The 12,950-nt window shown below is 32.9% G+C and overlaps 1 protein-coding gene across 2 annotated transcripts in view; it reads left to right on the top strand.

Moving 5' to 3' along the window:
- Positions 1-310: 310 nt before the first annotated feature.
- Positions 311-12,950, top strand: part of LOC140441710 (murinoglobulin-1-like) — an 81,529-nt gene continuing 68,889 nt past the window's right edge. For both annotated transcript variants that reach the window (XM_072532593.1, XM_072532594.1), the window contains exons 1-3: positions 311-441; positions 500-678; positions 4,645-4,892. In XM_072532593.1, coding sequence (XP_072388694.1) covers positions 371-441; positions 500-678; positions 4,645-4,892 — 498 coding nt within the window. In that variant the 5' untranslated portion in view covers positions 311-370. The remainder of the gene's footprint in view (positions 442-499; positions 679-4,644; positions 4,893-12,950) is intronic.

The following is a 12,950-nucleotide window of genomic DNA, read 5'->3' on the forward strand; positions in this document are numbered from 1 at the left end:
CATCTACGTATCTGCCATATGTTGAAAAACTCTGCATAGAGCTAAACCTTTTGCATACAAATGACACCGTCATCCAGATCTTTCTTGTCTGAATAAGCAGGATTTGGTTTAATATAAATGAACACAAAATGTAAAGTAAGTCAACCAGAAAGGCACAAAAAAAATATACAAACATCTAAGAGATATTCATGTTTTATATATATATATATATATATATATACGTATGTCTGATATGTCAGGGGTCAATAAAAAGGAAGCGAGCTAATGATAAGGGACTTGCATTCATTCAAAGTCAGCAATCCTGAATATTTCAGTTGTGTATTTTGCATTTAGAAGATAAGAACATTATCTGCGACATGTAAAATTAAATATGGCTAAATGTTATATTTTTTTGATACTTTTACCCTTTTTTGTATTAAAAGTGGCGACCTCAAATTATACGTAAGGCCTATAAGGTTATTTGTTTGTTTGTTTTATACCTATTCGTGTGGTGTTTTAGTGAGAACCAGTTTGCTTCAAAAAATGGTGGGTTCATTTTTTCCATGCCGCGTGTGGTTGTTTCTGGAAGGAATCATACAGTATGTATTTCATTGCATGATATTATCGTTCCTTCGAAATGTTCTGTAGAAGTAAAACAAAAAACTGAATATAATTCAATTACAAGCATACTTAACTCAGGTATATTTAATTTTCATTATTATTTATTTATAAAATAATTTATTAAATGAAGGGTATAGATGCAAAAGTCACATTCTTCACTTTTTAAAATTTTAGAGGAAATGAAAAAAACGTCTACAATGTGGTGGAGAATACAACGCTGACAAAAAAAATTACTTATTATTTGGATAATGTGACGTTTTGTACTAAAATTTGGAGAATGTGAGGTACTGCACTGTAACAAGGTGGAAACAGTTAGTTTTTAAAACCAAGCTTAATGGTTTAAGAATTAAAAAATTCAGGTTTTTTTTTAAAGACTTGTTTTATTTTGCTCAAATTTGACTTTAAAATATAAAACTTGCCAATAAAAAATTTAATTTGGAAAAGAGGTATCTCAATAACAGCAAGGCACACTTCTTTTTCTTCAGTTGCATCTCCCTCTTCTGGATCGTTTAATACATGCTTGTAAAAATGTAGTTCTTTAAAATTTTTTCACTCACTTCCATAACGTTGCTTAAAAACAAATTTACGTCTTTTCTTTTGGGTTTTCTCTATACAATTACCTTTAGTAATAGTCTCGGGCCTTAAGCTACGCAAAGTTTGTCGTCGTTTAGTGATGCTTGTCCGCAACTTCACTTATCCACTTGTAAGTTGTCTCACCTTGAACCAAAACAGGAGTGACGTTCTGTACCTTCTTTCGGATAAAGTATAGTCGCTTACATGACTGTATGCCAAAATGCAAAGAATCAGGAGCTATATTAACTTCCTTTGGTACCGATGTCCAATTTGCCACTGTTACGTAATTTCCAAGCTTTTTAGCAGTAGCAAACCTATCTATTATTTGAATAGATTCATCAGAGCTAACGATTATCTCACACTTTCTAAGTTCCTTTTCAATATTTTCAAAAACGTGAACGTATTTCCAAAATTATGTTTTTATTTTGAACGTCACACCCATCACTAATAAGACGAACAACTATGTGGGTCATATCAATAGCACATAATAAATCAAATAAACAGGATACTATTACATCTGAACCTTCTTCAACCTCAGACCATATGTAGGCAGTTGTGTTTTCCTTAGTAAGTTTTGATGATCTGGAAGTTTCGGTAGCGCCTGATTTATTTGACAATCAAAGCTCAAAATCAACAAGTCATCTTTGACCTCCTTAAAAAGGTCATAAAATGCTGTATATTTTAACTTGTGTACTCGTTTAGTTGTTATGAGAGTAGCTTTTTGCTGTACATCCTTGCGTACTTGTAGTTATTTACTCGATAAGTGACAAGCAAGTCGAACAAACGTCCACCCGAGGCTACCAAATCCTAAGTTATATTCTGTGTTAAAAATATATCTAAAGTATATATCTTTTACTTCAACAGTTTTGTCTTAAACAGTTGTTATGTGTATTCGCCAAAGTTTCTCTACATTAAATTCGACTAAGAGATACTTTCGACTGTGTATTTGTACAATTTGTTTCGCTACAGTTCAAGCTATTCAAAAAACGCATAACACTAGCTGTTTTGCTGTAAACTTGTAAGAAGTTTTGTCCCCTTCTCTTCTTTCTTTTGGAATTTCACCTGTTGTAAAGTACCTTTGGGATAAGCGATTCACCCTAAACTTGGATACATTTAGGTTTTCCAAAAATGTAGTATAGCAAACTGGGACATTTTTTTTTATTTGAAACTGCTTTAACCACAGGGTTATTAGCAATGGTCGATTTAACAGGTAACATAAATATAAAAAAATAAAGAATATAATTAGATTTTGTTAATTAGTCCTGAGGAAACAAAAAAAAGTATGGTACGATTACGGTCACTATGTTCACTTAGAATATCTTTTATTGTTGTAGGTAACTGTTCATATTGCCTTTCAAATGGGTACAACGGACACTCCGCTAATAAGTGATGTACTATTAGATCACTATCACACGCGTAACACAAAGGTTTGGATTACTTCTGTAGTAAGAAATCATGTGTCATCTTGGTGTGTCCTAATCGTAGGCTGGACATGAAGTTTTTAAGATTGTGACACGAATTTCCTTTGAAATGTGTTTCTTGCAAGCATAGGATAGAGAGATGAAATTTATTCATAAGAATTTTAAGATCTTTTAAATGGGTATAGTACTCATTTGGGTTCCATTGAATAATAGAATTTAAAATAGTTTAATTAGTAAGTCTCCGGAGAGGAATCACTAAGATCATCGGTAAAAGTATTACTTAAAATTTGTTCTGTAATTTTGTTTTTAATTCTTGAACAACGGGATTTAAGATATCTTAGACTTAACGTAGGACGTATTTTCTTTACAAAGTGTATTAATTCTTCGATATCCTCCGAGTAAGTTCTGGCCACACTGAGAGGATCTGAAGCATCCATGAAAGAGGTCAATAAGTTCTTTCTATGTTAAGTATCCATTGTTGGAGTTTTCTTTGATGAATTGACTGGTGCATTTGGTAAGATCTTCTACTAATTTTCTGTTGTTTTCTTGTTGAGTTTTTGGTTTTTTGCTTCGTGGTTTCGGATTAGCGAAGGCATTTTCGTTTTCTCTTATTGGAGGGGATATTATTTCAGCTAGGTTTCATTTAGGGTGCTAGGATGATAATGTATCTTGATCTAAGGTATCCATTTGAGTCTCATTGGGTAGGTAGCAGCTTATCGGAGTATGCTTATTTGATTGAGAGATAATAATTTTTCTCGACGTTTTAGCCTCAGTAAGGGAGGATTGTGTAGAGGAATTTATCGACAGAGGAGCTGATTTTACTGCAGTTTTAGTCTCAGTAGGAGAAGATTGTGTAAAAGAAATTGTCGAAAGAGGAGCTGATTGGTGTACTTCCTGTAGAGAGTTTAGATGAACAGTATTTTGGGTGTTGTTTGAAGGAGTCTGATTATTTTTATTGGGGCACTGTGATGCAAAATGTCCTTGCTGCTTGCATAAGTAGCAAGATTGCTTTTCGATGGAAAAGAAAATTCGATAGTTGTTATCCTTGTTAATTAACATAGAATAAGGTAATTTTTCTAAGTTAGTTGGCGCTATAAAAGTGTATCGTCGGGAACTTAAGACATGCTTGAATGCTAGATTTGAAGTCCCTATTCTGAGAAAGTCAATTGGAGTTATTAGATGTATTCTTAAATTTCTTAGTTGTTCTTCTATAATGCTGTGCGGAATACTTGTACATACGTTGCAAATAATCAATCGTTCATTTGGAGTTATTAGTCTTCGAGCTTGAATACGTTCTTGATTAATTACTACAATTCCATTGTCGTTTGCTAGAAACTCATCGACTGTTTTTTCACTGATAAAAAAGATACAAATACGATCGTCTATAATTTTAGAAATAGAATTTATTTTTCTGGGGTCCACTTTAGAAGTTACTGCATTATGGTAAACTTCAATATTAGAGTTTGGGAGTGAGTGAAGTAAAATTGCTTGTTTTTTGTTTGGAAATTTATTTATAGGTTGACTAAGAGCTGAAGAATATAATTTTGATGATTGATTTCAAAACATGCTTTTATAGAAGCTGAGAAAGATGTTATAGGTTTGAATAGAAAACTAGAGTTTATTGTATACCTAAACTTTAGATTGTAGATTTTAATGGTGTCCGTTGATTGGTCCTTAGACCTCATCTACATTATCTTGCTCTTCTTTAAGCGCCGTCTCTCGATCGGGGATCTTTACTATAATACCACTGCTCTGAATAACTCTATTGAACTGCATCTAAACTAGTTTCTAAATTTTTTCAACCATTATACTCTTCTTCCTTCTATACCACTTCCTCCTTTTATCCTTCCCTGTATTATCAATCTTTTGCAAAAGCATTTCATATCACTGTCCCACCGCTGAAAATCTTGCTTTATTTATTTTAGTTGTCATAAAAAAATGTTTTGTGGAATGAAGTTAATTTAAAAAACGTTTGAACAATTAAAGGTTTAACAAACTAAAATATATTATACTAACTAGTTTAAATAACACAAATCAATCTTACTTTCAGAAAATAGTTGTTTTGAATTATTTATTCCCAAGACAAATCTCCAGGAACCGCATTTAATTAATGTTAAGGTACAAGTTAAAACAAATGGATTCGTTTATTCCGCTCACAACTTAGATCCTATTCTAGCTTATCCAAATAAATGGACCAAAACTTTCATTGATACAGATAGGGAAGTATATAAGCCAGGTGATAAAATCAAGTTTAGAATATTGGTAGTAGATGACAAACTTTTACCCATTAATATAAAGGTTAGTATAATAATTTTAACAGTCCGTTTAGGTAGACAGCTTCTACTATGTATATTTAAATGATATTGACTTACATTTCCATTAACTCTCTTAAATATTCCTTGTCTTTTGTATTATATTATGTTGAAATAATAAACTGATATCGAGATCTAGAAATATTTGAATAAGTTATCTTATTTTGTTATGATCGAAAGAAGCCAAATAATACATCCAGGTTGACATAGTCCAATAATATATTAATAATTTAATATATATATAACTAAAGAATTTGTAGTGCATTCCTGTTAACTAGAGTATTCTAATACTTTTAATATATATATATATATATATATATATATATATATATATATATATATTAAAAGTATGAGATATATATATATATATATGTATATATACATTTATTTATATTATATATAATAATATTATAATATATAATAATATTATAATATATATATATTATATTATTATATTATATATATATATATACAGATTTGGAAAAATTTTTACGAAACGTAGGATTTTTAATACATTAACTCACATCCTCTGATTTGCAGTTAACCAGTGTAAATTTCAATAAAACGTCGCGATGTTTATTACTTAATTCATTTGTTTGACTGGAGTCTCAATTCATGCCGGGATGCTGTCAGTGTAAGTGTAAAAACGGAACACAACTAGAGTGCATGTCAAAACGTAAGTATTTATAAATATAGATATGGAATTAAAAATATTATTTAACTAAAGAAAATGGTTATGTTGTATTGCCAAATCGGCTTGAAAAAAAGTAGATTTCTAAATATAAAAATAAAAAGGAATTTCAAAAATAAAATAATAATACACTCTTTTTAATTTGAAATTATAAACAATAGTTAAAATAATAAATGTATTTAAGTATAAATTTAATAATTCAAATAATACCTAATGAACACAAACAAAATTGATGTTAATAAAACATTATTTATTATCTGCACAAAACCGGACTTTCAGGAAAAATCGGTAAACGGAGCAACACTGGTTATAAAACATCGCTACGTTATATAGAAATTTACACTGGTTAATTACAAATCGGGGAATCTTAGTAATTCTATTAAAAATCCTATGTTCCGTACATAAAATTCCAAATGTGTATATGTATATATATATATATATATATATATATATATATATATATATATATTATTCAAACGTATCTTGAACTCCCTAGTAGTTACGCCTGAAAAAAATTTAAACGACAAGAGGTAGCCTGTGATACAGCGTTTAAAAGTGTTTTCAATGCTCTATTCAGCAATGTAAATACAGTACACCCTTGATACTCCGACGTTTTGCAATCTGACACACTTGGTAGTCCGATGCATCTCCCGTCAAGGTCGCTGCCGTGTCTCCTTGTACTGAAACCGGTCCGACAGGTATCTCATTCTTACTGGATGCTTCATTTCGTGTGTTTTCCGTGAGCAGTTCGATTCGATGGGGTTTTTATATACAGAATCTTCTTCTTAGGGTACCTGTCCGTTCCGAATGTTGGCGATTATTCTGGCTATGATGACTTCCCTTTATCCTTCAATTTTACCTTGCAAAATTCATTGAAGTAGCTCGTATCTGCCTTGATTTCTCATTATATGTCCAAAGTACTGCAGCTTACGGCTCTTCACGATGTTGACCAAATCCACCGTTGTGTTCATCCTCCGCAGTACTTCTTCATTGGTGACTTTGTTTGCCCATGGTATCTTCAGGATCCTTCTTTATGACCATAGCTCAAAAGCCTGAAATTTTGATAGAGTTTCCGCCTTTAATGTCCACGTTTCTACTCCGTACAGAAGCACTGAGTACACATAACATTTAAGAAGCCTTATTTTTGTTTCTAGGGTGAGGTCATGGCTCTTGAACACAGAACTGATAGTGAAGAATGTACTTTTTGCCTTTTCGATGCGACATTTAATCTCTTGGGTATTGTCCCACGACTCATTGATTATAGTTCCCAAGTAGTTGTATTGTGAAACACGTTCAATTCTAATTTGGTTCACATACAGATCTGCTCGAGTTCTGTTTTCCTTGCTGATGATCATTACCTTGGTTTTGCTGGTGTTTATATCCAGTCCATATTTTCTACTTGTTTCCGTTATTTTGTTCATTAAATTTTGCAGCCCTTCTACGGTATTGGAAAACACTATTGTATCATCTGCATACCGCAGGTTATTGAACTTGACTCCATTTATTGAGATGCCTTCATCAATATCATTTAGAGCCTCTTTAAAAATGTATTCCGAGTAAAGATTGAATATCAGTGGTAAAATTATGCACCCCTGTCTCACTCCCCTTAAGATTTTGACCTGATCTGTATATTTTCTATCTATTCAGAGTACCGCTGATTGATTCAAATACAGGTTAGCTATTATTTTTAAGTTTTTTCCGTCAATCCCTGTCCTCTTCAGCACTTCCATCATTTGTTCATGCCTGACTTTATCGAAAGCCTTCTTGTAGTCAATCAGGCATGCAAAAACATTACAGCTGACATCGCTACAGTTCTAAAACAATATCTGCACGCTAAACAAAGTTTCCCTCGTACCAACGGCGTTCACAAATCCAAACTGATTGGGCGCAATTTGTTTCTTGCATTTCCGGTTAATTCTTTTGTGGATGACTTTTAAAAACAGCTTCAGCAGATGGGCTCATTAGGCTTATAGTCCTATAGTCTTCACAAACTTTTGCTCCTGGTTTTTTGGCAATGGTACGAACTCCGATTGAGCCACTCTACTGGTATTTTTTCTGCCTTGTATATTTCATTAAATATTTTAGTTATTATTTTTATTTGTTCTGCATCTAATAGCTTCAATAGTAAGTCCCGGTGCCTTTCCATCTTTCATTTGTCTGACGGCCGCCGTTATTTTTTCTGGTAGGATTTCGGGACCTGCATTTTCTTTAATTGTGGGCTCTTGTATTATTCTAAGGTCATGAAAAAGCTTCTCCAAGTATTCTTCTCGTGCTTTCTTTTTTTTTTTTGTTATGGCAAGTATATACAGTAATACTTAGTGCTAAACTTTTATTTAATTCGCTTAGAAAGTTCAGTTCAATGGCGAGCACAAGTTCAAAACGAAAGCACAAACCGCTTACGAGTACTCTAAAAGATAAATGGGATATCGGAAACTCCGACTGCGATATCTACATTCTATGATATTGTACGAGCTCCAGGGTACGACATTATGAAAAACAAAGACCAAATCGAAAATTTTATGATATCTGTAGAGAATGATTCTAAGGACAGAAAAACCCTTAAAATGAGCGAATTTCCTGACTTTCTCGTTGCTTAAACCAGAAATTCTGCACATCTGGTTTAAGCAACAACGATGCGGACAAAGCTCCTATTTCAGGTGACATTTTTAAAAATAAAGCTTGGTTTTTTATCAGAAATTAACAAAGAAAACTGGTTTTCGAGCTAGTCAAGGTTGGTTCGAAAACTTCAAAAAACGGTACGGAATACGATTTTAGCAGATGAATGGAAAGAAGTTGAGTGCTGATGAGTCAGAGATATTTAACTTTATTCAGAATTTGAGCAAAAAGATCACCGAATTAGACGTAATTCCTGAACAACTTTATAACGCTGATGAAACCGGTCTAAACTGGCGGCCAAACTAAAACTTCCAATAAAGACATTTGTCACTTCACACACGAAAAAAAAAAGTTTTAGTAGAAAACTTCAGAAAGAACGTCTCACTCTTATAGTATGTGCGAATGCATCAGGATCCCACAAATTGAAATTGGTAATCGTGGGTAAGTGCCACGATCCAAAAAACCTCGTGTCTTCAAAAATGTTAAAATCTAGAAGCTACCAATTACGTACATGTGGCAAAGCCGTGCCTGGGTGACAAAAGAAGTTTTTCTAGATTTACAATTTACTTTAATTGCTATCGACACATTTAACTTCATTTTTCTAGATTGGTACAAGAACAGCTTTATCCCAGAAGTTAAAGATGACCTAATAAAACAGAAACTGTCAGCAAAAGCCCTACTCTTATTAGACAATGCTCTAATCCTGATCAGGACGAATTAAAAATCGAATCTGCCGATGGATATATCAAGGAAATGTACTTACCGAAAAACACTAATGCATTGATTTAGCCCATTGACCAAAACGTTATTAAAACTCTCAAGGCACAATAAACTTCAATTTTAAGAAATTTTAACATCAAAGATGCGATTATCAATGCTGCGTTTGCCTGGCAGCAAGTCAAGCCTACTACACTGATTAAATCGTGAAATAATATTTAGCCCAACAACCCACTCCTTTCAATAGAAATTAACAAAGAATCCAATGACCAACCTGCGCAAGTTGTACTAGATGCTGCCCTTCAAATTTACAACGATATGACTAATTCACCATAATCAAGAGAAGCTTTACAATAGTGGATTTTAGATGACAATCTCAATGCTGATTTAACAGATGAAGAAATAATTAAAGAAATGACAGAATCTCATGAACACGTGACCCAGGAAGCACAGGATGAAAAATATTTCATCGTCAACTGTGATGATGTTATATTGGCTGCAAACACTTCCAATATTCAAATAAAATTATGGGAGAAAGTGTTGGTGGATTATTTTTAAATTAAATTACCTCATAATCTAGTATTTAGAAAAATTTACCTTCACCTTTTTTTTTTAAATTTACTTACTTACTTAGTCCTAAGCCTTTCTACCGTTAGGTGTAAGCCTGGTGGGGTTAAGATTTGCACTGTTGTCTCCATGCTATCCGGTCTTGTGTTAGATTTCGTGCACTTTCCCATGTCAATCCTTTCTTCTCAACTTCTTTTCTGATTTCGTCTACCCACCTAACTCTTGGTCTTCCTCGTTTGTTTTTCCCTTGCATTCTCGTTTCAAACACTCGTTTTGTTAATCTTTCATTCGACATTCTACACACGTGTCCGAACCATCTTAGTTGCCCCTCTACTATTTTTTCGTTTATTGGTTCTAGTTTTAGGTTTTGTCTGATTGTTTCGTTTCGTATTTTGTCTGTCCTCTTTCTGTTTGCTATTTTCCTCAGGAACCTCATTTCCATAGCATTGACTCGAGATTTTTGTCTCCCAGTCAATGTCCATGACTCGCTATTATACATGATTGTAGGTTTAACTACTGATTTAACGACTGCCGTTTTTACCTTCTCCGGTATTTCTTTTTTTCCCAAAAATGTTGTTTTCATAGTGTTAAATAAGCTTCCTGTTCGTCCCATTCTCTCATTTATTTCCATGTCTTGTTTACCGTTTGATTCAATTATTGCTCCTAGGTATTTAAAATGTTACACTTGTTCTAGTTGTTTTCCGTTTAATTGTATTGCGTGTGTCTTTCTCTTATTTGAAATTATCATTGTTTTTGTTTTCTCTGTATTTATTTTCATATTTATGTTTGACAGTTCTTCTTCTAGGATTTCAAGGTTGTTCTGAAGGTCTTCTCTGTTTTCTGCTATCAAAACCATGTCGTCTGCGAATAGAAGCTCTGATAGTTGAGTCTGTCTCATTTGCCAGTATCCTAATATTAGTTTTCTCATTCTTCTCTTGGCTTTCTTTATTGCTGTATCCAGTACCACTGAGAACAGCAGTGGGCTCAACACGCATCCCTGTTTGAGGCCTTGACTTGTAGTAAATTCTTCGGATTCCTCGTTGTTGGTTCTCACCGTATTTGTATTATTATTGTACATATCCTTTATTACATCAATTGTTATCCTGTCAACTCCTCTTTCCTTTAATATCCTCCATACGTCCTTTCTTTGTATTCTGTCAAACGCCTTTTCCAGATCAATAAAGCATATATGTATTTCTCTATTTTTATTGATTACTTTCTCACTTATTTGTCTTATTGTGAATATGTGGTCTTGCGTGCTTCTGTCCTTCCTGAATCCACATTGTGTATCTTCCATAGTTGGTTCTATTTGGGTTTTTATTCTTGTTTCTATTATTCTTGCGAATACCTTCCCAGGAATACTTGATATAGTAATACCTCGGTAATTATTACAGTTTCTCTTGTCGCCCTTTTTGTGTATTGGTAGTATAATGTCTTTCTTCCAGTCCTGTGGTATTTCTGCTCTTTTTATGATATCATTCATTAGTTCTTTCATGCTGTCCACTCCCTCTATTCCCATGAATTTTATCATTTCCGGGGTAATATCATCCTCCTCCTCTCCTTTCAATAGAAATTAACAAAGAATCCAATGACCAACCTGCGCAAGTTGTACTAGATGCTGCCCTTCAAATTTACAACGATATGACTAATTCACCATAATCAAGAGAAGCTTTACAATAGTGGATTTTAGATGACAATCTCAATGCTGATTTAACAGATGAAGAAATAATTAAAGAAATGACAGAATCTCATGAACACGTGACCCAGGAAGCACAGGATGAAAAATATTTCATCGTCAACTCTGATGATGTTATATTGGCTGCAAACACTTCCAATATTCAAATAAAATTATGGGAGAAAGTGTTGGTGGATTATTTTTAAATTAAATTACCTCATAATCTAGTATTTAGAAAAATTTACCTTCACCTTTTTTTTTTTAATTAAGACTGGCAAAATAAAATATTTTTTCAGTTACGAAAATAAAAATTTTCGTTTGGTGGATTTACAAGTTTTTTTATTAACCATGCTAAGTTTGTCAATGAACACTTAATATCAATATATTATACAGTGAGGTTCTAAAATAACGGATAAATGTAATTTCTACGTAATTATAGTAGATGAAAACTACTGAAACAGGTCGATTTTTACACACAAAAATATACAATATACAAACCATCAGTAAATATCTATTACCGTCCTAATATAATCGAATTAACAAAAACACCAATATATTTTTTTTCACATTTTATTTGCATTAATACCTAACTTAAAAGATTTAGATGTAGCAACTAACTTCATGCTGTGAATATGCGCGTACTTCATACTGTGAATTTTATAAAAATTCACTCTCCTCAATTTTTCCCAATCGCGCCTAAAGAAGTATAACTTCCAAAATAGTTTTGATTTACTTACGTGTCACATGCGATGTCATAACAAGTTACAAATTGTTTTTTTTTACTATTATAAATTAAATGGTAAACTAGCCACTCCGGAAATTCACATTCATTTGGAATCTTCCAGTTAGAGTTAACAGTTATTCCAACTCATCGCCATTATCGTTCTCTTCATCACTCTCAGCCAAATTAATAATAATTTTCTTCAAGGCTGGGACATTTTTCATGTAATCTTTTTTAATCTTCTTTACATGTTCTATTGCATTTTTCCAGTTTTGAGCACTGATATTTTTAAACTCTATTTTTATTAGTTCGACAACACTTTGGGCATCTTTTGGAGATGTGTTGTTTCTTCGGACATGGTGTTCTGTGGACAACTAAACCCATAGCAATTCTATGGGATTCAACACCCAGTAATATGGAGGTAATCTTAACACCATATTATGTCCATTGTTAGTGGCTAATTTATCTACAATATGTTCTTTAGTTACTACTTTTGTATGAAGAATCTGGATTAGTTGATCTTTGGTGTAATGATCCTCAAAATATGGGTCTTCGGCTATTAAAAATTCTTGAATTTCATCCTTCCTACTCTGTTTGGTTGGAATTTTTTTAATGCATCTGGAGTGATATGATGCATTGTCCATAACAATCACGCTATTTCTTTTTAAATTTGGGAGTAATGTATTCTCAAACCACGATTCAAAAAGCGTCCCTTCGATATCTTGGTGGTAGTCTAAAGAACTGTCTTTAGTATTTTTGGAACTTAACAATAACGCATCGTTCACCTATCCATGTTGTCCTCCGGAATGTAATATGCAAATTCGCTTGACTCTAGAATGGGGTACATGTATTTGGCATTTTCTTGTACCGTTTATCCAGGCTTTATCTATCGTTTCGTGAGAATCAAACCAAGTCTCGTCCAGATAATACATTTTTCGACACTCACTGCGGTATTGTGAAATTTTTTCGATATATTCATTCCTCCATTTTATTAGGCGGCTACTTTCCATTATGGTTTGTCTCTTATTGACAGTTTTATATTTAAAACTATTTTTGG

This window comes from Diabrotica undecimpunctata, chromosome 5 (assembly GCF_040954645.1).
Source record: "Diabrotica undecimpunctata isolate CICGRU chromosome 5, icDiaUnde3, whole genome shotgun sequence".
Taxonomy (NCBI): Eukaryota; Metazoa; Arthropoda; class Insecta; order Coleoptera; family Chrysomelidae; genus Diabrotica; species Diabrotica undecimpunctata.